This window comes from Megalops cyprinoides, chromosome 2 (assembly GCF_013368585.1).
Source record: "Megalops cyprinoides isolate fMegCyp1 chromosome 2, fMegCyp1.pri, whole genome shotgun sequence".
Classification (NCBI taxonomy): domain Eukaryota; kingdom Metazoa; phylum Chordata; class Actinopteri; order Elopiformes; family Megalopidae; genus Megalops; species Megalops cyprinoides.
The window spans coordinates 15,224,591-15,246,342 of record NC_050584.1 but is presented as its reverse complement, the minus strand read 5'-3'; the positions used below and the strand labels follow the sequence as shown (position 1 = coordinate 15,246,342).

General features: G+C 40.4%; 1 protein-coding gene across 3 annotated transcripts in view; it reads right to left on the bottom strand.

The window, feature by feature from the left end:
* ctnnd2a (catenin (cadherin-associated protein), delta 2a) overlaps nt 1–21,752 on the bottom strand; it is a 271,850-nt gene that overhangs the window by 64,802 nt on the left and 185,296 nt on the right. For all 3 annotated transcript variants that reach the window (XM_036520857.1, XM_036520856.1, XM_036520858.1), the window contains 2 exons: nt 21,252–21,384; nt 15,799–16,012 (listed from right to left, as the gene is read on the bottom strand). In XM_036520857.1, coding sequence (XP_036376750.1) covers nt 15,799–16,012; nt 21,252–21,384 — 347 coding nt within the window. The remainder of the gene's footprint in view (nt 1–15,798; nt 16,013–21,251; nt 21,385–21,752) is intronic.

The window sequence follows — 21,752 nt, the reverse complement described above, 5'->3', positions numbered from 1 at the left end:
TGGGGAGAAATCAGTGGGCTCAGAGGTCATAAAATGGGGGGAGGGGCCACGGGGACAATGCGCAGTGCTGTGCTATAGCAGCACTGGACTGGGTTCCCTTCAACAATATTATTGTATATCCCACACAGTGGCCGTGAGGGAACTTCCGAATGAAAATTCAGGTTAATGTGGTGTAACTGTAAGGTTAGGTTTTGCCTTGTCAGAGGGTATTTCAGCAATTCAGGATGATTAATTATGGCCGCCAGTAGTCCGGAGGAGTCTTATGTGGCACAGTAGACCAAATAAGCTATTAAAGATTATATTCATTTTTACTCATCATTTTTGGCCAAAAGTAACTGCAAAATGAAAAAAATAAACAAGCGGCTATTTTTTTTTTTTTTTTTGAAGTATTTCTCGGGGCAAAAGCTCCTGGTATTACATACGTGATTGCACTGCTTGTTCGTCTTGGGTTCACAAATATAGGTGAGGATGAATAATTTAAGGCTGATGCATAATTTAACAATGACCATATCTGAAATAATTCTGTGGACTGTACAGCTGTAATATACGCTACAACCCCCCAGGATTGTTTGGCAGTTTGCCTTCCTTTTTCTGGTTTATCCTCCTTCTGCGGTTTGGCGGTGACTTTGAATCTGGTGCACTTAAGTGTTTTGCTTTCCCAATGCAGAGTTGTGATGACTTCAGGTTTTAATCAAAATGTGCAAGTTTGATCTACTAATATTCATTGTAGTATTGTAATTACTTCTCATGATTCCGCCATGACTGGCTGGTCTTGTTGGCAAACGCCTTGCTATGCATGAACCCAAAGTGCATATATGGAAATAGCTGTTTAATTTAAGATGGTAAAATGTCTAGAAAATAAAACTGCAGAGGTGCAAGAGTTGCATATGACTAATGAATCTGTATCTTCACTAGTCATATCCATCATCTTCTTAAGTCTGATTGGAAAAGATGTCGAGGTAAATAGTAAAGCTGTGCCTCTCTATTACTACTTTCTTAAAATTACAAACTTGTTTCATAATCACAGAAATATATTTAAAGTCAATCAAGCTATTAACAATGACTCAACATATAATATACATTGTATCACATTCACAATCAGCCTTTACTCTGCATTAAGGTGTAGTTAATCTGTCACTTCCACATGTTAATTACAGTAGCAAAAAATAAATTGTAGAGTTGATGCAATTAAATCATAGCGCTCTATCTAAAGCGACTTGCAAACCAAATGAGTGTGTGTTGTGTACTAATATCCATGTGCTCATGTGTACAGACGGCTTACAGATAATCTTTTACCAATCTTATTACCATGTACCACGTTCTACATTAAATTGATTAAAGATTATTCCAGTGAAGACAAACACTGAGCAAGAAAAAAATAATAATAATAACAAAAATAATAAAAATATCTCATTCTGTCACAAGAAAATCAGGAAATTTGAGGAAGTTCAGAAAATTCCTAAATGAACAGAACTGAATTTAGATCTACATTGTTTTAAAGTGTATTATTCATCGTCATGGATTACAAAATATTACCCAGATACCCAAAGGTCAAAATGGCACATTAGCAGGTCAAAATGGCAAATTGTGTACATAATTATGGTAAAATAAAAAAAACCCTAAAATGTGTTCTGCTATACTAGTAAACATGTCTTGTGATAAAGGAAGAGTTTATCAATAGCTGTTGCCATTTTCTACAGTAGACCAACTCCATTTTTACAAACAGAAATACTTGGCCACAGAATCAATTCTGTGACCCCCTCCCCCAACCAAAAAAGTACTACAATTATTAAACATACCCAGATTTGAACACTGTGTTCTCAAGCAAATCAGGTAGATAAAGCTAGATAAAACCAACAACAAAGCAATATCTATGCCCTTCCCACACATATACAAACAGATTTGACTGACAGAAGCAGTCCTTAAGGGTTAAGGAGTCATGCATTTTCTATTGAGATCTCAGATTGGGACTTTTTTTATCTTATAATATATATTTTTCTTCAAGTGCTTTGGGAATACATTTCAGATACAAATTTCTTCATTTTGGAATCCTGCCCTGCCTCATGGCTAACAATAAAGATGTCACTGTGAACTATGTGTTATGATTAGCTATGGTTCTAACAGAAAAAAAGCAAATTGTTGAAGATTGAGATAATATGGAATAGTGTAGGGTCATGGATAGAAAGTCACGGATCTTTTATGCCAGTAATGTTACCTCATTGCATTTGGTCAGTGTGAGAGGACTAGAGACAAAGGTCTATGTTGCCTTGGCCACCAAAAGATGAACAAGAATTTCTACTACAACATTCATTCAAACCAACCAATATATGCAGAAACATTTTTAAAACAAATGAAGATTTTCAGTGAAAATGGTATCATATGATGAATAAACCAATCACTGCCACTTCCTTATACAGTATGGGGCAAATACATGGGGTGCCCAAGCTCCTATAGTATATGGGAGACACGTGTTTGGAGCGGAGCTTGCCCAAAATGTGCCGGAGTTATTCAAAACGAGTGCTGACACTTCTCTCTGCAACCCTTCCCCACAGGAATAGGGTGAATAAGTCATGCACTGCAGTGGCCATTGTGTGTACCAAAAAACCTCGCTGGTAACTAGACCGGCAAAGAAAATTAATTTGGCTACCCTAACGTGTTCATTGGTCATATGTGCATGCACATACATAAGGTATTCTATAAGCACAAGTTGCCATGTGCACTCTGTAGGTACTGCATGTTCCTGATGTTATGAGTCAGTAGTAAAATGTCAGGTTTCCTCTGAAATCTAGCTAGCAAACACAAAGGAAATACTTCTGTTGTAACACTATAACACTGACCTGTGAAAGGGGAGATTGGCATGACAATTCAGGTATGGTAGCTAGCTCCAAACAGTGCACAGTACTGTCAAATAGCTGACACAGAATAGTCGGTCAATGTGTCTGACCACTTTGGAGGTACCTAACTAGGTAGGGGTCTGGACAACAAAATATTACAGCACCCTCTCTGTGACAACGGTATGTTTTATTTTAATATATTATACTTAAAAAATGCCGACACACAGTGCCAGGAGAAGACTGATGAAATTTTCCCACAACAGAAAGTATTTGTGAGTAATCTGCAAGCTAGCTACCTAATTTGAACCACTCACTAGCTGAGACCATGCACAACCTGTTCTCCATCACTATCCAGGTGCTTCAGCCAGTGACTGTATGGGATGCTACAGCACACAGATCCCGTGATACAATTTTCCTAGGCTCAACTTTAAATTGACAGTTTACATATTGTAATTCATATGGATAATATGTATATACTAACTTCCATATTGTCTATTGCTTTTGCTGTGTTAGGCACCCACTGGAAAATGTGAGAGAAAACTTCAAACCAAGTATGTGGTGGTAGTTTTCCTTTTAAAAAATACAAATATTTCATAGCCCACTGATGTTTTTAATTGGTACCATTTTGTGCAGTATTGAAAATGCTGATTTCATTTTCTCAGAGGTATTTGCTCAGCTTTCATAAAGTGCCTTGTGACTGCATTCTGCAGTGAGGACTAACAACTTGAGACAAAATCTGTTGGCCACCAGGCTCCAGCCAGGTATGGTTCTTCAGGGCAATTAACATTTATTCACAGGGAGCAACTTTGCACCACCCATTTTAAGGGATATGCGGGTGCACAACTCTTTCTAGTTCCATCCAGTTGGGACATCCGACATTACCTAAACACTAATCATTAGGTGGTGACAACAACAGTTACAACAACAGCCAGTAACACTAATAATTTCAATTTCTGAAAAACTTGTTTTACCGAAGAAGAGAATAATTGCACTGCCTTTCAGAGCACATTTTCCCCAGTAAAGCCTTTACAATTTAGAGGACAACCAATGCATACAATCAATAGGCCTTACAACAGCAATTTTCTCAATTTTCTCAAATTTAATCAATGTTTCTCTAGCAACAATTTACCCCTTTCCTGGAAATAGCTGCTTAATGTATCTACCCCAGATAGCCTTTATTTTATTACCAACAAAATGTAAAAACACAGTTAGAGAATTACGGTAGGAGAATTTCTCCTATACTAAAGATGTGTTTGAAATATAAAAATGCTTTCAGTAAACCATGCTAAAGTTTTTCTCTCTACATTTGCTGACAACAAAGAACTAAAAAAAAAAAAAAATTGCAATTAATTACCTCACTGTTTTGCATGTGTCACCCAGAGTACAGACTAGGCTATGATCCACAACATGGTGATTCTAAAACCTCAGTATCACTAACATAATGATACAGGCATCAAACAGGGAATAAAGTCAAGTACTGCAATGGCCACAAATGGAGAACTAGTCGCGTGCACACATGTGGGCCTGGGTTTTTTCTCATGTTGGGTTTCCTTTAATATTTCATGAGCAGGCTGTAGACCCCCAAGCCCTGAGTCACAAGCCGCTTCTGCCTACTCGGATAGGAGACAGCGCAGTCAGATGGCTGAACAGATGTCATTCTGAAATTGGTGAGAAAATGGCTTTTTATTTATAGACATTATTCCAACTGCTGCATATCTCATCGGCAGTCCTGACGAGCTAATTATCTACATTTCTTCCAGGGTTCAAGAAATACTTAGCTCTGAGATAAACTGCCGTCTCTTGAAAAGCGCTGGCATGCTCCAGATGATAAGAGGATATGCTTTATGTAATTTCATTTTTTAATATTTATTTTTGACTGCAAGCAGGTTAAAGAGTCTTGGGGGCAGCAGAGAACAAACACGTTGATACTGTTTGCTAAATAAGAGCAGGCCACAGAACTGCAGACAGGGGAGGAGCGCCTGGCACGTACACAGTCTCCAGAGTCCAGGTGCTTCAGAAATAGAACTGTGTAGGACCTGCGTGAACTGCAAAAAAGTTATGGAAACAAACAGAAATCTCACTGTCCATAGTGACTGTAAAGAATATTGTTAATATCATACTGCCCTTCAACTACTGATTTTATCTCATTTGACATTCATTAGACAAACTGGATATCCAGGGCCTTGTGGCTGATGTGACTTTTTTATATTTGGCGTGAAGGCCCCCCCAAAAAAATGAAGGCGATGGAGTGCCTATTAGAATTCAAGCCATTGGATTTCTCAGTACCGGTTGCAATCTATGAGCTGTCCATACAAAGGTCTTAAAATGAGTTCAACTGAAACACATTTAAGAGGGTTTCCAAGGCTGTGGCACATAATTGGAAAGAGGAAATTGTAAACCAAAAAAGAAAAACTAGTGCTAGAAAACACACTTGCATGTATGTAAGTGTTACCTAAGAACAGGACCTGAAACCAACTGATGCGAGTACGTCACTGTATGGAGTGACTCATTTGGAGAAGAAATTTAAAACATTCTGAATTCTACAATTCACACAGGCAAAGAGTTAAGACAGGATATGATTCCAGACACTGTTTCTCAGTGTGTGTTTCATTATACTATTTCTGCTGTGAGAAAGCAAAATCATTGCAATGAAAATGGAAATGAGTAGTAGTAATGAAAAAAAAATACTGCAGATTCCTAATACCATCTCACACCTGACTGACTATTAATCATTACTGGCTAAAGATCCATATAATTTTCTTGCATGCTTTATTCAAATCAACACCTTATAAGTTGATAATATGTTTCATTACATACAGGACCATTTGTGATATTTATAGCTAGGGGCAATTTCTAAGTAAATGAAAAACTTAATGAACATAATCACTCTGAACCCTCAGTTGGAAAGAGTTGTAATATCATTTTATTTTAATGAGATTTTAGCATTACAATATGAAGGAATAATACTAAAGAATCATTAGAGGCTTATTCTTGAACATCAATTACCTCCTGCTATGGTGTAATAAATTGTCCTGAAGTACAAGGTGCTGATTAGTAGTGCAGTCAGTGTGAAACCACAGTGAAACCACAATGATTTCCAATAAAAAACTGCATATCTTCAATTCACCCGTATAAAACATTTTTGAATTTCCACCTTGGAGTTGTACAAATTTTACAAAAGCTGTACACACTGGAAGGAGAGGTAATACTAGTAATACAACACCAGGTCCCATTACTTAGCGCATCCCTTCAGGCAGACTGAACCTGTAAAGATGCAGGAATCTTAAATCCTGAAGACAGGCAGACACTCTTCAAAAGTAAACCAAAAATGACCGCGCAGGCTGAAGCTGATTTATATTTATGTGTCAATGTCCAATTTGGTTCAGCGACGGCATGTGACTGCAAGCACCTCTGCCACTTCACGCTCGGTAATGAAGTTCAGCCTAAAACGGTATGTGAGCGTCTGTGTGTTAGCAGCCACATGAGAGCACAGATTAACCGAGAGCCGTGGCCAAACTGCAGGCATCTCTGCTGAGACCTGCAGCGTGTGGCCAATTAAAGCTGCAGTGTGTCACTTTGGGGGTGCTGCTATTGATCCAGAACGCAAATATAAACATGTAGCCCCCGAGTCAGAGCTAAAGGCATGGCACCTTCACGCCCCACGCCCCCTGTGTTCAGGTTATGGTGTGAGCCTGTGGGAGTGTTGAGGTGAACCCCTCTGAAGCAGCATGCCAGTATCAAACCTCACACAACTCACAGAGGAGCAGAAGTCCTCGGTGCTGACGAAGCTGACCTTGACAGCTTGCCACTCTCACATTCTCATCAAGCCTTCCCCCCTTAATTCAAAGGCTGTGGAAGTAATTTCTTCCTGATTACAATCATGGTTAGAAGCATTTATTCTGGCGAGCTCATCCTTGCTCGCCTCGGTTGAGGGGAAATATTATGCATGCATTTTTTTTTTAACTTGACTTCGGCTTTTTGGCACCTACATATCCTACATTCATACATACATTTTCAATTTACAATTCTATGCTTGTAGTACCCGCAGACCTTGAAATCTAATATCAGAAACTCACTTTAGAAATATAATTTTCCTCTTTCAATATATAGTTATGACGATCCAGAGTCCAGAAATTAAAAAGGAGAGATATACATATGCCTGTCTGAAAAAGGAGGTTTTGGTCTATTTAACTGTTATATGGAATCTTAAAAAATAAGAAACTTCCAATATAGGGATCAGCATGACCTCAAAGATCAACAACACTCTCTTAACACAGCCTCAAAAAGGATACCATATATATATATAATATATACACGAAAAACAGCAACACCTTTTACCTTCAAAATATTAATTTCTCAATTTTAAAAATCTGTACTACTTTTGCCATGTGACATTTTGGCATTCTGTAATGACATTCAACTAGTGTGTCATACAGCAAGTCATAATCATCTTCCTTTGATTTTCCATAACCTAAAAGGAGTCTTTTCCTTGAAATGAAAGGGGTTGATTGCGGCAGCGTGACTCTATCAAAGAAGCATCAAATCGCAGAGCGCATTCTCATTAAGCCACCAGAAGAGGCTGCCCATCTAGCGAGACGGAGCAAGCGCAGGCTCCAAGATGAAGAGGGTGGCTGCGGCCTGAAGGTCGTCAAGGTGACAGCGGTCAAGTTTATGGGTCCTACGTGCCATGGCAACAGAAGAGCAGAGATCACATTGTTCTGATTTGTTTCCCCTTTGGGTTTCAGTTTGAAATACGTAAATATAGGGCATCATATTGAGCTTTCAGTCTATAGTAAACTGAATTTTATGAAAAAACATGCCAGGACAGGACATAAAAACATGAAACCTCTTTTTAAGAACACACCTCTTTAAAAAAGAAATGGTTGGTTTATCGTGGCATAACCGAACTGCAGAAATAGTAGTATTCTGCCTGTGGCGCAGAATAGAGAATCAGCATCATTGAGCTTAGTTCTCCATGACTCTACAGCACAATGACGGTGTGGAATGAAAACCAAACAGCTCTATCTGCCAGAGGAGTTGTCAGCATCTCAAGTGAATTACTGTTGTCAGTGCTGCTCACAAGCCTCCTTCCTGTCTACACAGGCTCCATCTGGTCTCCACAGCCACCTGCTATCCATGGCATTGTGAGTCACAGCAGTTTACTACTCGCACTGGCACACCCTTTTGGCACGGTGGGAAGGGACCTCTATTATGAGCAATCCATGGTACTTCCCCCTCCTGTTATGCTGAATAGGATCCTTTTAAAGAATTGCACATTTCTGCACATGAGAAGAACAAAAACAAAAAAATTACCACAATTGAGATGTCTGCCGCTGTGCTGGTGAGTGCGATACAAGCAGAAACATATGCTGCCTTTCTGTAACACAGACTAAAGCAATGCTCATTGTTCCTAAGTTGAATTCAATGACCGTGGTCTGACACAGGCCTTTTTGAGGATGCGCCTTATCTCATACAAGTGTATTTCCAGATTGTATTTTCTTTTTTTTCTGAGGGGGGAGGGGGGCTGAGGGACGACTCCAATAAAGACTGTGATTTGTCATTGCCGGAACACGGGTGTTTATAAGGAAAGGGGAGAGATCTCATTTGTTACTACTGACATGAGACTATTACCTTTCAACATCAGGAGGGGCAGCACCGCTCTACGAGAATGGAAAATCAAGTAATTTGCCTTTCAAGTGGCACAGGAGGAGGAGAAATCCTGACAGTGCACCTTAGCTCCTCAGGGCTGCTGGCTTTTCTCTCTATAAAAAGCCAGCAAATTCATGCACAGTCACAGAGACAAACCAACTGTGACCCCGATTCGCACAGCTATTAGAGAACGAAGGGCTGGAATTCCTTTGGGCTAGAGATCGGTTGGGTTTAGGGCGACTGATTAATGTGTGACAGGAGTCACTCTAAGTATTGTGCGTCATATGGCTTTTAATTTATATGTTAATCTTCTTTCAGACTGCAAACACACAGCCTATTTCTTTGATAGTTCCATCTTTTAAGCTTCCCCATCCAGTAAACATGTGACTATCTCTTCAAATAGGCCTGGGGATTTTGTACATTGAAATGACTTATTCTACTGACTTCAACTTTTTATCTGCAAAATTGTTTTCGGCTGCGTACTTGTCATTTAAATCACTAAACTGGGAAGAAATCCTTAAATATCTGTAATGGACTTCACTCATCTATTGCAAATTATTTAGGCCTTGATGAATGCAATTAAGTACTAAGCTGGACTTGGCATGAAATCACCACACATCATTCACTCACTGTGAAAGGAGCTCATCCATTGTGTCTGTATGCTGTGTATGTCACTGTGTACAAGGCACAACAACATATGAGGTCACATAATAATTTGAGTAATATTTGGACAAAATTAGCCCTCACAACTGCCACATGCAAAATGTTTATCGATTCTCACCCAATTATAGTTTTCATCCATTTCAAATAATGTTGTTTCCTATCAAATGAGCTAGTTAACATGAGTTAACATGAGCCTTGAATGTTTTTTGTGATCTGTAACTGGGGAGTTTACTGTGGGAAACTGTTCCAGGAAAAAAAAAAAACTGGCACAGCAGAGAAATTGGTTGTTTTCATAATGTATTATTTCCTCACAGTGCAGCATTATGCCAACATTAACAATGCTAGCTAGTTATTTGAACTATTATGAATACAAAGTGTTCATACTATTGTGTGACCAGACAGATTAGACAAACTACAAATTTCATTAAATTAACACAAACGCACTCCTGAAAAAATATATAGAGAAGCAATTATTCTAAACTCAGACTCATTAATATTCTACGTTTGAGCAGCTTTGTCTTTTTATGGGTGAATAATCTGAGAGTTTGCTAATGTAATCTATGACCATCATTGTTCTAAAAACAGAAGCAAATCCATAGAGACTGGATGACCTATTGAAAGGAAGTTCCATGTTAAACAGCTTTTCATTTGTGAGTGGAAAGGGCAAACCGGACATGAGCAGTCTTGTTCTGTGCTCTGCGCAGATTTCTATAGTACAGTGAGGCCCTTTCAAACCCAGTCAAAGAAAATAATTACAAACTACACATTGTTTCCAGGGGGTTCGGATCAAGTCCTCCATTTGTGTTTGAATTATACTGTTGTGAACAGCTGGAGAGCTCGAGGAGGGACTGTTGAGGCAGGCATTTCATTAGGTTGGGTATTTATCCAGGAGGAGGCAAGAGGTTAAAATGATCTGTCTCGTGACAGTCAAAGGAAGGCGCTGAAATGTCAACCTGACACTTGAACACGTGAGAGCCCCTATGTTGGTTCAATCATCGCTTTTATCACATCTTGCCGTCATCATCAGCATCACTGAGCGCACATGAGACGCGCTCTTCAATGCTAGGTCAACCTGCACATCTCATCTTCGAACCGCACAGCACGTGAGAATAAGGCCTCTCAGCAAAAAAAGAGCAGGTGATCGCCCTCCGGTCCATTCAGAAGTCACAGCTCAGAGATCAGCTCCTGTGGGTAGCCCAGCATCACTCACTTCAGCTGACTGATGCTTCCAGCACATTATCCGTCCTGTGACGGTGACCCGAGGAACCACTGGAGCGGGACAAACAAACACTGACCCACCTGCTGATATGCTTCACGCACAAACAGTATTACAGAACAAAGGAGGATATAAGCTCTTTCACTGCCATTTGCTCATACTCATACAGGTACCAAGATACCTATAAAACCCATGCTGTTCAATACCGAAGTTGTGCATAGACCAGTGATTACATGTGCATTGTTTTAATGCAGAAAACAATATCCGCTAGCATTCGCATAAACGATACAGGAATGGAAGAGGAATGTGAAAACACAGACATTTTTCTCTTGAGTTTTGTTCCATGGTCTGTTTACAGTCAGGTTTACATGACACTAGTGGCGTGGCTGAAAACCACATTGCCAGTTACAAGAAGTTCCTCTGTTTAATGAAGTGTTTTAACCTGTGCATCGCGTGTTCTGTTCAAACTCCATTTTCTCTGTCTGTTGGCACTGTGACATCTGTTTCTCTCATGGATTCTTGTTTTGGTTTTTTTTTCTTTCTATGCTTGGCTGTTCCATATTCATGTCGGCATATTGGCTGGATGCCAGTGTGAAGATGATATAAAACATCTGAATACTTTTTAGCTATTCTCTCTGCTCTCTGTTTGCCAGTGTGTGTGGCTCTGGATGTGTCTGTGTGTGGGCTCTGGGATCTGCCACAGACTGTTTAAAATGGAATATACTCCATTTCATTAGGAGCGGAATACATCTGCAAAGGTCAGCGAAACAAATGCAGCCCTGAAATTTTTATGTGCCGTGGAGTTACTGCACGGAGGATTATTGTTTCTGATTTTTTGCATAATGTATGTGTCTGATCAAAGATGTTTACTTTTTGTCTGTCTGCTGAGCATTTTCATTTCCTGTGGAGTCAGTCTCTCGGTCCACACTTTGATGAGGCCACATGGAAGCTACAGTGGCTGTAAGTCATAATTTGGGTGTGTTTCAGTGTTCCGCATGTTGTAAAACTTCAGCGTACTTTTATTTCTCTTCCTCCTTCCTATGTTTACTCATTTCAAGTTTGAATGCAATGGAAATATACCGTGATATAAACAAAACAATAATTTCCCTAATAACAAGCATGCTAACTTGTATTTTCCAAAATGGGAAAATTTGCCATCTGTGTTTAAAATGGATTGTTGCTGTTATAGTGTTTGTGGACCCATAATATATTTGTAACTGAAACCAGCTTTTCTGTTATCGCTCTTGAATTAACCCCTGGAATGCTGGAAACACCATCTCCCCTTAATACTGTAGGATCTATGGACCCAGGCCATCTGGTAAGGGAGAGGGTTGTGCCCTGCATGACCCTCTAACCCCTCTCAGGCCATAAATCAACATTGTGCCATCCGCAGAAAAGTTTGTTTGCTTTGTGCTTAACTTAAGAAAACACGGGCATCCTGGCCCAGCCTTCCTTGTGAGGCACTTAATGCCTCTGATGGGCCTTGTGCTTCAAAGAGGTACTCCTCCAATGATCACCCACAGATTCACTCGTTCTTTGTTATGCAATATTCACCCAGGCTCCATTGTCCAATCAGATGAGGTGGCATTTTTGAGGTGCAAGTCTTGGACCAGTGACCAGGCCATGTGGCCATGTTGACAATAGCCATTGATGCAGTGCTATATAACTGTGGAAAGAACTGATAGGGGACCCAGCTGTTTCTGAAAGGGGACCTTCCCTGAAAACAGATTCAAACACATTTCAGCTTTCAGCTTGCTCTGATAGGTGACCCAGTCCTCTCTGAAGGGGTACCCTCCTTGTTATGAGATGGGGGGCACTCCCCCCCAGAAACAGATGCGTCCCTCATTTTACCTCACCCAGCTAAGAAAACTGGGACAGTCACCAAAAGCAAATATACCCCGCATCCCAAACTCACTGCCACCTCTGGAAGGAAGGCTCTTTTCAATAACATCCCACACTGTCCACACTGTCCTCCATCAAAATATCCTTAAAGCATCACATTGTTCTTCAATACTATTATTGTTAATAGCTGATATGATCATGTACAAGATGTGTTTAAGCACATCCATGACTCATACACTGATTATTTTTATAATGTTACAAATATTTGCATGAGACTGATTAGACTAACTGATGAACAGATTAATTAAGCTTGTGTCGTGCAAGATGAGTTGTATCAATAGACACATGTCAAATGTTTTCTCAGCTAAAGTCCAACTGTGGCTACCATTCTACGATTCCCAGTAGTTCAACTCTCAGCTGAAATTTCCCTTCCAAAACTCACACTCATAGTCTTCTCTTTTCTTTGCATTCACACTTTTCACGTCACTTTGTTCCCTTTCTACCATTTCATTCATTCATCCATTAATCAATTTCATGTTTGTATTTATCTGTTTTTTTTAGCTTACTCTTATTTATTTAGTCTTGTTTCTCTTTTATAGGTTACACAATGCTTGTTAATAAACTCATATTATTAATTACATCATTGTGTAGGTTATATTTTGCATCCACAAACCGGGCTGTAAAAGACTTAAAGGATCTCACTTTTTAAAATTTTACCTCCACTGAGAAATTCAACTAGCCTCTCTGAATGACCAGTGCCTCTCAGGGGATAAAGATAATAGAGTTCATGGTTCACAAGAAGATAATGAAATGAACAAGAGCCTGTCTACCAATAAAATGCAAAAAGCAACCGCAAAATACCGCTGGCATCACTTCGTTAATAGCAGATACTTCATATAAAAAACAGATGTATCTGCCATGTTTTTCATAAAGGACACATGCGGTGCTCTTCCAGAGATAAGGCCCAGAGAGAAGCGGAAACAATAAGCTGGTCGGTGAATTGTTGGTTCCTAGCCATGAAAGAGCAGTTTACCTCTGACTGGCCTTTCTCCCAGAACAAGATATGAAGCAACTATTGAGGAGCCGGAGCATTGTGAGCGATAACGTTGCGGGGTGTTTTTTTTGTGATTTTTCTGCTATAGTACAATAAGACGAGCAAATTTACTTGTTGGATAACTTACTGCTGGCTGCATATTACCATGAAAGAATAACAGTGATGTTCACCTCATGTGGGCAGCAGTGTGGCGCTGTGGCTGAGGAGCTCAGTATGCAGGCTCAGGGTTGCAAGTTTGTTTCCCTGGTGAGGTACAGTCACTGTGATCCTAAGCAAGGTATTTAACCTCAGCTATGTAAGTATTTAGACAGCTGCATGCAGTAAATATGTAATATATAAAAATGTGCATCACCCTGGACAAAGGTGTCTGCCTCCAAAGCAGATAAATAATAATCATTTACCAGTTTTACACATACCATTACCATATCCTACTCCACTATTATTAGCACTGTGTAGGCGGGTGAAAACTGTACCTGAGACAGCAGAAGGCAGTTTTGTTAACTAAAAGATAAATACCACTGACCATTACAAATTATGCTAAGGTACAGGTTGTGTTTGTCACGTGAAGGTACACTTTTCCAAGGACACTGACAGTAGTAAAGGTATGCAACACACATACATGAACACAAACAATAAAACTGCTGATTAGCAGGTACCCATTCATACAGAATTCCTAATGCAATCAAAAACTAAAACATGCCACACAGCCTAAAAATATATCCCCTGGCTCTCAATTCCTCTATTTAACCTTGAGGAAAAAATTGCCAGTATTTTCTCAGTGACAGCATTCTATGTGGTACCATTCTTTCAACTGTGGAACGCACAGAATATGTATGATCATGAACAATAGTCCACTGTTCCTCCTTGATATCTTCTTTATTTTATACCAAGGTAAGCACATTTCAGTGATGTGAATTTAATAATACACTTTCTCCAATAAAAATAAGCCGGTCTCCTATCTAAAGCAAAATGTTTTTCTTTTCCTTTAAACCTATTTTACTGATCTTTGCCTATGGCAATGAATTTGCCCAGTTTATAAACCCCCTGCTTAATACTGATGCCTGTAAAGGTAAAAATAGTCATGGATAGTTTCTGTTTTATAACAGCATGTAAATGTGCCCTTCTTTGACGTGTATGCTGCAGGCATATACATAAATGTAAGTACATGCAATACATGTACTGCAAGATTAACCCATCCTTTGCACCCACACCTACATGCTTGCATTGACCTTTAGGATTGTCCAGTTCAGAGGTGACCCTCCTTTTAAGACACATCGCTCTGAGGAAATATCAACAGCAGAATGTCCCAAAAAAGGCTTCTTAAATGTGAACAGAAAAAAAAAGTAATAAGCATTCCAAAGGCCACGGGAGCCTCTGTGAGCTCCACCGGAATGTGGCACAAGTTTCAGTACAGCGGCAGAATGACAAGACCATCGGCGCGAGTCAGTGGAGGATTGCACTTGCTCACCAGTGTTAAGAAATCAAATAACCTGCAGCAGCAGAGCACTACAGTAATAATACACCTATACAGAGAGTTCCACCGTGTTCACAGTGGTGATCTCCATAATTCAATATACAGACGAGCTGGGGACGGACACTGGATGCAGTCGCAAAAATGCACCGGAACAACGGAACCGAGAGAGAGCTGAAGCATAAGGTAAATAAAGAAATATTACACAGCTCGGATGGTCATCAAAGCAGAGGTGCACTTAGATCCACTACTTCATGTTCACTTCAGGCATCCAATAGACAAACACCACCAGTCTGACTGCTGACTCATCCTTTACTTTTTTTTTTTTTTCCTTTTTCATAAAAACTGTGGTTGCAAGTCACTATGGTGTTAGTCTGAAGTAAATTTCCACTAAAAGTCTTAAATAGGATCAACCAAGACTGTTCCATTTGTGAACAGTAAACAGTATAATAAAGATGCATCACAATAATTAATTCACAGTTGCACTGACCATTTTAATAACTGGAAAAACACCCACAACTGCTCAGTGAAACGGTGGTACAAGTGGCACAATTCAAACACAAGCAACAAATTTCAATTCCACCCTTATTAGAAAGTCCTATATTCATGCTGACAGCTTCCGCTTTACTCCATTCTGTATGCATGCGCTAAATGCAAATGAGATGCAGTGACACAGTCTACAGTGGGTGTAAAAAAAACACTCCCTGGTCGTTCATCTTGACCCAGATCAAAGTGGGGTTAGAGCTCAGGGCTCAAATATAAAGTACCTGCCTGGGGGGCTACATGTCCCACTTTGGCTGGAGCCCAGCTGCAGTAAGGTAAATATTCAGCCTGAGCTGCTGCCTCTCATGAGCCCTTGTTTGTGTGTGAAAATCTCTGAACTTATTTTTCCCCCTTTGTTTTGTGATGAGCGCACATGATACCAGATCTTGTATATTTACATATATCGGTCAACATACAATAACTGTGAAATATAACCGGCTGTAATTGGTACGAATACTAAACTGCAGAGAGAAGGTGATTTAGCTCTTTATTTTTAGCTCGACACATGTAACACATCCAGCCTTACCTGTGACCAGCTCTCGGATCTCTACGTCCGTGGTCTTGCGCAGTAGTCGCACCAGTGCTGGGATCCCGCCGCAGTTCTTCAGGGCGATCTTGTTGTCGTCGTTGGCCTTGCCGTACACCAGGTTCCTCAGGGCCCCGCAGGCGCTCCTGTGCACCTCTGTCATCCGATGATCCAGGAGGTCCACCAGCAGCTGGATACCCCCCTGTCTCCGGATCTGACAAAAAGAGCGGGGGCGGGAGGTCATTTCCGCAACACAGCCACTCCAAGCATCGACATGCACAGTGACTTTGGCCTCTTTTAATTTTCCACATGATTTTCTTCTGTACCATTAGTTTATACTGCTATCTTCTAATACTTTGTAAATTGTGCTGAATAAGGAAATGAGCAAAATTCATAACGCATGGAAAATCTGTCACCAGAACAGTTAAAGTGTGGGTTGAGTCCTATTCCTGAATAGACACGAGTAAAGCTCTCTATTCCACTGTCCTTGTAGAAGGTGAGGACCTATTTCCTTTAAATGTAGCAGTTCACATGCTAGATGTAGCCACTTAAAGAGGTGACAAGACCCAGCATACATGTTTCCATTAAAGTAGAAGACCTGAAGTATGACTGAATCAAAACAGCAGCCCACCCACACCATGCAGCCAACATCTTGTATGGCTTCTCCCCTACTCTTTGCATACAGTAAATGCAACCGAACAACCAATAACTTTCACATTACAATTTATTGCCTTCATATAGTTGTGAGATACATTTAGGGTTCCGGCAGAACCTTTATTATTTTCATATCATGGCAGGGATTGATTTGTTTTCCTCTCGGCGCTGCCGGGCATTCGTAATGCACCATGGCGTTAATGGGAGCAGGAGGGCTGCAGCTGAGATGTGATAAGCTGGCTGTGTGAGGCAGGGACAGCCATAGGACCACGGCGCCTGCACTTAGCAAATGGGGCTCTACAAACACGTCCCAGAACCAATCAATACCCTTGCTCTACTTCTGCTGTAATTAACAGTACTTTACAAAGCCCTGGTTGTAAAACTCATGATGGGGCAGAGAGAGGGGTTGTAGGGGGAAGCGGGGGCGGGGACAGGGACGGGGATGGGGGCAGAGCTGTCCACCAGACCACAGCTGGTCTGTGCAGATGCTGTTTGAGGTGGGCATGGTATGTTAAAATGCTGGCGTATGCAAGTCTCACTTTATACAAATGCAGTCAGGAGAAATACTGCTTCTGACAGCACAAACTTGTTTCCTTTAGCCACCTTTGTGCACACTGGTGTTTTCAATGGATCCAACCCAAACTTTCACCGTTTTGCATCTTTTCGATGCACGTTGAAAGGAAACCCATTGAGTTTCATCTTGATTGGCCTACATTCTTATTACAACAAAGTGAAAGCTACATCAGTGTAGAGGAAGAGAGACATGCAAGTTTGGTGGAGTTAAATACTATTCTCATCTGAAAGAGGCCTGGTTTGAAGGGATTTCTTTCGTTTTTGAAAAAATGAAACATGTGCATGACTGTGCTGCTTACCAGTACTCCTTACTTTATTGCATACGTATTCTGGTTGTGTCTTGTGTTTTACTACTACTACTACTACTACTGGTACTACTCATGATAATGATAATAATAATAATAATAATAATATAAAAGCACCTGCCACTGCTTTACTGTACATCTAATAAAAACCCGTGTAGGCTAGCTGCAGCTCAGTTAATTACTGTGATTGCTGAGAGGCAACAGATGTTCAGAGAATGAACACAACAAACATACTACGACATTTCCACAAAGACAGTAGGAACCTCAGAAGAGGCCTGCAATCGGGGATGCATCCTGCATATGTAGATTTGGGTAACTGTGTGTGCTGTGAATCCAGCCACAAATGAAGGAAACGCTGACATTCCGATGCAGCAAGCCAGGTCATCTTAACATGACGGAGGACACAAACCCTCAGATCAAACACAATGCATGTGTTGTGATGGAGGTGTTTGGTGTGAAAACTGCCCTTCATCCTACAAACATCATATTAACAGCATATTAACAAATATGTTCTGGCAGTAGCGCTTTCCTTGGAATATAACTGACAAACCAGAACTTCACCAGACTGAGCCCTTTGACAAAACAAACAGGGTGTGAGCCAACCGGCTATAAATAGTGTGTGCCTGAAGTATCCAAGCTGTCTCTGCATTTCCGTGCTGTCTGGAAAAGGCCATAAACATCAGCACTCTGTTGTCTGGCTAATATGCTGTCCTAATCATTATTCTATGCACTTCCGTCAGGAGGCAGCTACTTTGTGATCCGATATACCGGGATCTCACATTTGAGCCAGCCACCACACACACCTGGGCTGGACTGGCTGTAGTGTGAAGCATTAGGTCTCTAACCACAAGGAACATAAATAATGACCTACAATTAATGTGGAAAACTTTAATTCTAACAAATGTTAAATTTGATAATTTCTTATGCAGCATTTTTAGCAGTTTTGGTGACAAGCCCACACATTTATATTCCCCCACCTTCTGCTGCACTGTCAAAAGCAACTGACTGATTTTGCTGTGGAGCAATGCACCTCGTGTCACCGGACCTGTTGAGATACAAATCTGTTTCCTGCAGTGAACACATTTGGAGGAAGATCTAATCTGTGCTCGGATAGTCTATCGACATAATTCCTCACCTGTGTTTTAAATCACGCGGAGCCATTACAGGCTAAATGTACATGATGCAATTTTAACAGAGGGTCTTATCAAATCATGTTCCCTCAAATTAGAGCTGGCGCTGGTGGAGAGTGTGCTAGGTGGTGTTTGATGCAAAATCGCTCTGTAGGCACCCACGAAGTGGCAATGAAACTATGCAGCTGAAGACTCCGAGCACACAACTTCAGACTCTCGGGCCTCAGTTTATTCTAAAGCATAAAAGGGTTGAATGAATGAAAGTGGTACTTCTTACTTTCACCTATTTTCATTGTTTTCAGTGACAACCAAATTATCAATGTTGTATAAAAATTTAAGCTCAGGACAAACTGTGCAGCGGTTAGACAGGACAGAGCCATCAGCAACCCCATCTCTGACATCCATGAGCCTATACAGTGAAGTGCTCTCCAAGATGCTCAGAACTGGAAATGTGACTCATTCAAATTATGCTTTAAATTGCTTGGTCTGAATTGCGGTTTCTTTTGGGCACCAATAATTACTTTAAACACACATTTACAAGCTTGTAAAGAGCCACTGAATTAATTAATTCACAACCCTATCAGACAGGAGAGAGAGTTCCAAACCCATTCTGTGATGCTAACTAAACATTGTTATAATTATAAATCTATCAGTCCATAAACCTGGCTTGAGAAAGACCACTTACTCACGCAAATTCTGGATTCTGGATATAAGACACACACAGCATTATCTCTCCTGACAAAACGGAAAATGTAAGTGAATAAGAATCTGGATGGTGACATGAATGTTACATCAATTACTTTGACATGCATGGCAAAGACCATCATCATCCTCTGCAGAACAATTGGCATATTTAAAGGTCTTTTCAGTTATGAAAAATAATCCTGTTACTCCCACCCTCCAGGGGGTAAACCAGAGTAAAAAAATCAAAATATACTGCATGTTACATGTATAGAGTATACATAAACAAAAAGTAAGGATTCATTCATTGCGTTCCAAGAACCGGACATCCTAGGAGACATTCTTATAATCACTCTACTGTTAACTACTATTGTTTGTCAATCGTAAATGTCTTAAAGTACATTGCATAATTTGTCTCTAACTCTATCTGCCCAGTGCCGGCCAGAAGCAGATGGGCCCCCCCTATGAGCCCGGTTCTGCTCAAGGTTTCTTCCTGATAGGGAGTTTTTCCTTGCCACTGTTGCCTTAGGCTTGCTCTCAGGGGGTCTCAGGCCTGGGAACAATGTAAAGCTGCTTTGTGACAACTTGTGTTGTAAAAAGCGCTATACAATTAAAAATGATTTGAATTGAATTGAATTGTGCGACTTGAAAGCAGATATGAACTCTTTCATTTCAGACACAGTTGGCACACGTATGCCATTACAGACGGAACACAAGACAGAGGAAAAAGCATATTGCACTGAATTCAGTATTTACAAAATAAGGCTAAATGGCTGTGCCCTTTGAATGAATGGCCACGCCTGGTGACTACCAAACCAATGTAATTCACACCAGTGTTCAGTTCCGCTTAACGGCAGAGGTAGAGCACATCCACTTCATCGAACCCCGTCTTTCTACAGTCTAGGAGTGGTCCATGTTTTAGAGCTACAGCTCTATTACTGGGTGATGTCAGGTGAGTGGGAACACAAGTGTGGAGATGGAATTAAAGACGGGAGGGTTTTTTGCGCCTTGTACTAAATGTGCATTCCCGCCCAGAAAATCCTTCAGCTCCAGATGAGCTGGCAGGAGAAAAGCATCCGAGATTCCTCGCTGTAAGATGTTGGATCCATGGAAGTCTGCCCAGTGACTCATCAACCATATTTACAACTCTCAAAACAGGGTGACTGTGTGAAGGTGGTAGTGTTGCAGAGAAATAAGAGGTTGATGTTTGTTTTTCCCCTCTGCTGATGCAATCACAATGACATGCCGTGCTGTACAATGAAACGTATCTGAAACGAGTGGGTGATTAATTGATGTAGATGAAACCCAAACTATCCCTATGAGGGTGACATAAAATACTCACAGAAAACATAAGATTCAGTTTGCAGTTTCCCACCCATTAACATAACAGTATCTGTATTGAAAACAAATGTTTTACAGGACTCCTATGCACTGCAATTTGATAGTTGATATTAGAGATAATTTTCAATTTTGTCACTTACTTTTCCACTTAATCACACTTAAAAGTTGACCATTGATTCTTCATTTGAATTTTTGTTCCACACTGACTTATTCTCCACAACCCTGCGGACACTTAATCCTTTGGGAAACTATTATTGTATTTACTGTGTCTCAAAAGACTGTCAATACTATGCTTACTCCTGTTTTGTAGATGTGCTATTAGACGGTAATTACAAATGCTCCAAGAAGGGCAATTAATATTAAGCAAACTTACTACTGGGAAATCGTTTCTTAAAATCACAGCAAAAGATTTCATTAAAAAGTCTCTTATCTCCTTCAATTGCCAGTTTCACATAGTTACCAAATGTGCTGATACAGTCCTAATTGCCTGCAACAAAGATAATAACACTGGCATATTCAAAGACAAAATTTAAAAAGGCTAATTTTCTCCCTTAAACCATCTTAGTATGCTCATGTGATTATTGTCACCTCTGCCAACATTATTATTATTGCCATCTTTTACTTAATGAATACTATGAGTGTTAACAGAAAAAATACAGTACTAAGATGTGGTATGTGAAAGCTTTAGTTTAGTATCTCAGGCGTATACTTCTAGCAGAAAGAACTTATCTAACTGTACAGAGCTGGAGCTGTAGGTTGGGTGAGTTACCTCGGACTTGATCTTGTTGTCTCCAAAGCACAGGTGCTGCAGATAGGCCGCAGCGTTGGACTGTACCGAGGGGAACTGATGCTGTAGCATCTGGATAACTTCAGGCAGCTCTGGGTCTCGCCAGCCAAACTCCCTGCACGCAGACACAGAAAGAGAGAGCGCTGTTCATTTGTTGGACTTTTTTCGTTGGTAGTGTAGTCTTTTTTTTTTTATTTTAATAACAAAGAGACAAGGCATTTGTGTGTGTGTGTGTGTGTGTGTGCGCGTGTGCATGTGCGTGTGTGTGTGTGTGTGTGAGAGAGAGCGAGAGAGAGAGAAAGACAGGTAATGGAGAGAGTTAAACCATTTAAAATTTCTGTTTGATGTATGTATTCTGTGCAGAAATGTTGGCTCTGACAACAATAGATTTGTCATGCCAATAAAGTTCATTGAATTCAATTGAATTAAACAGAACAGAAAGAGAGAAGAGTAGACAGATGCAATCTGTACAGTGCACACTCC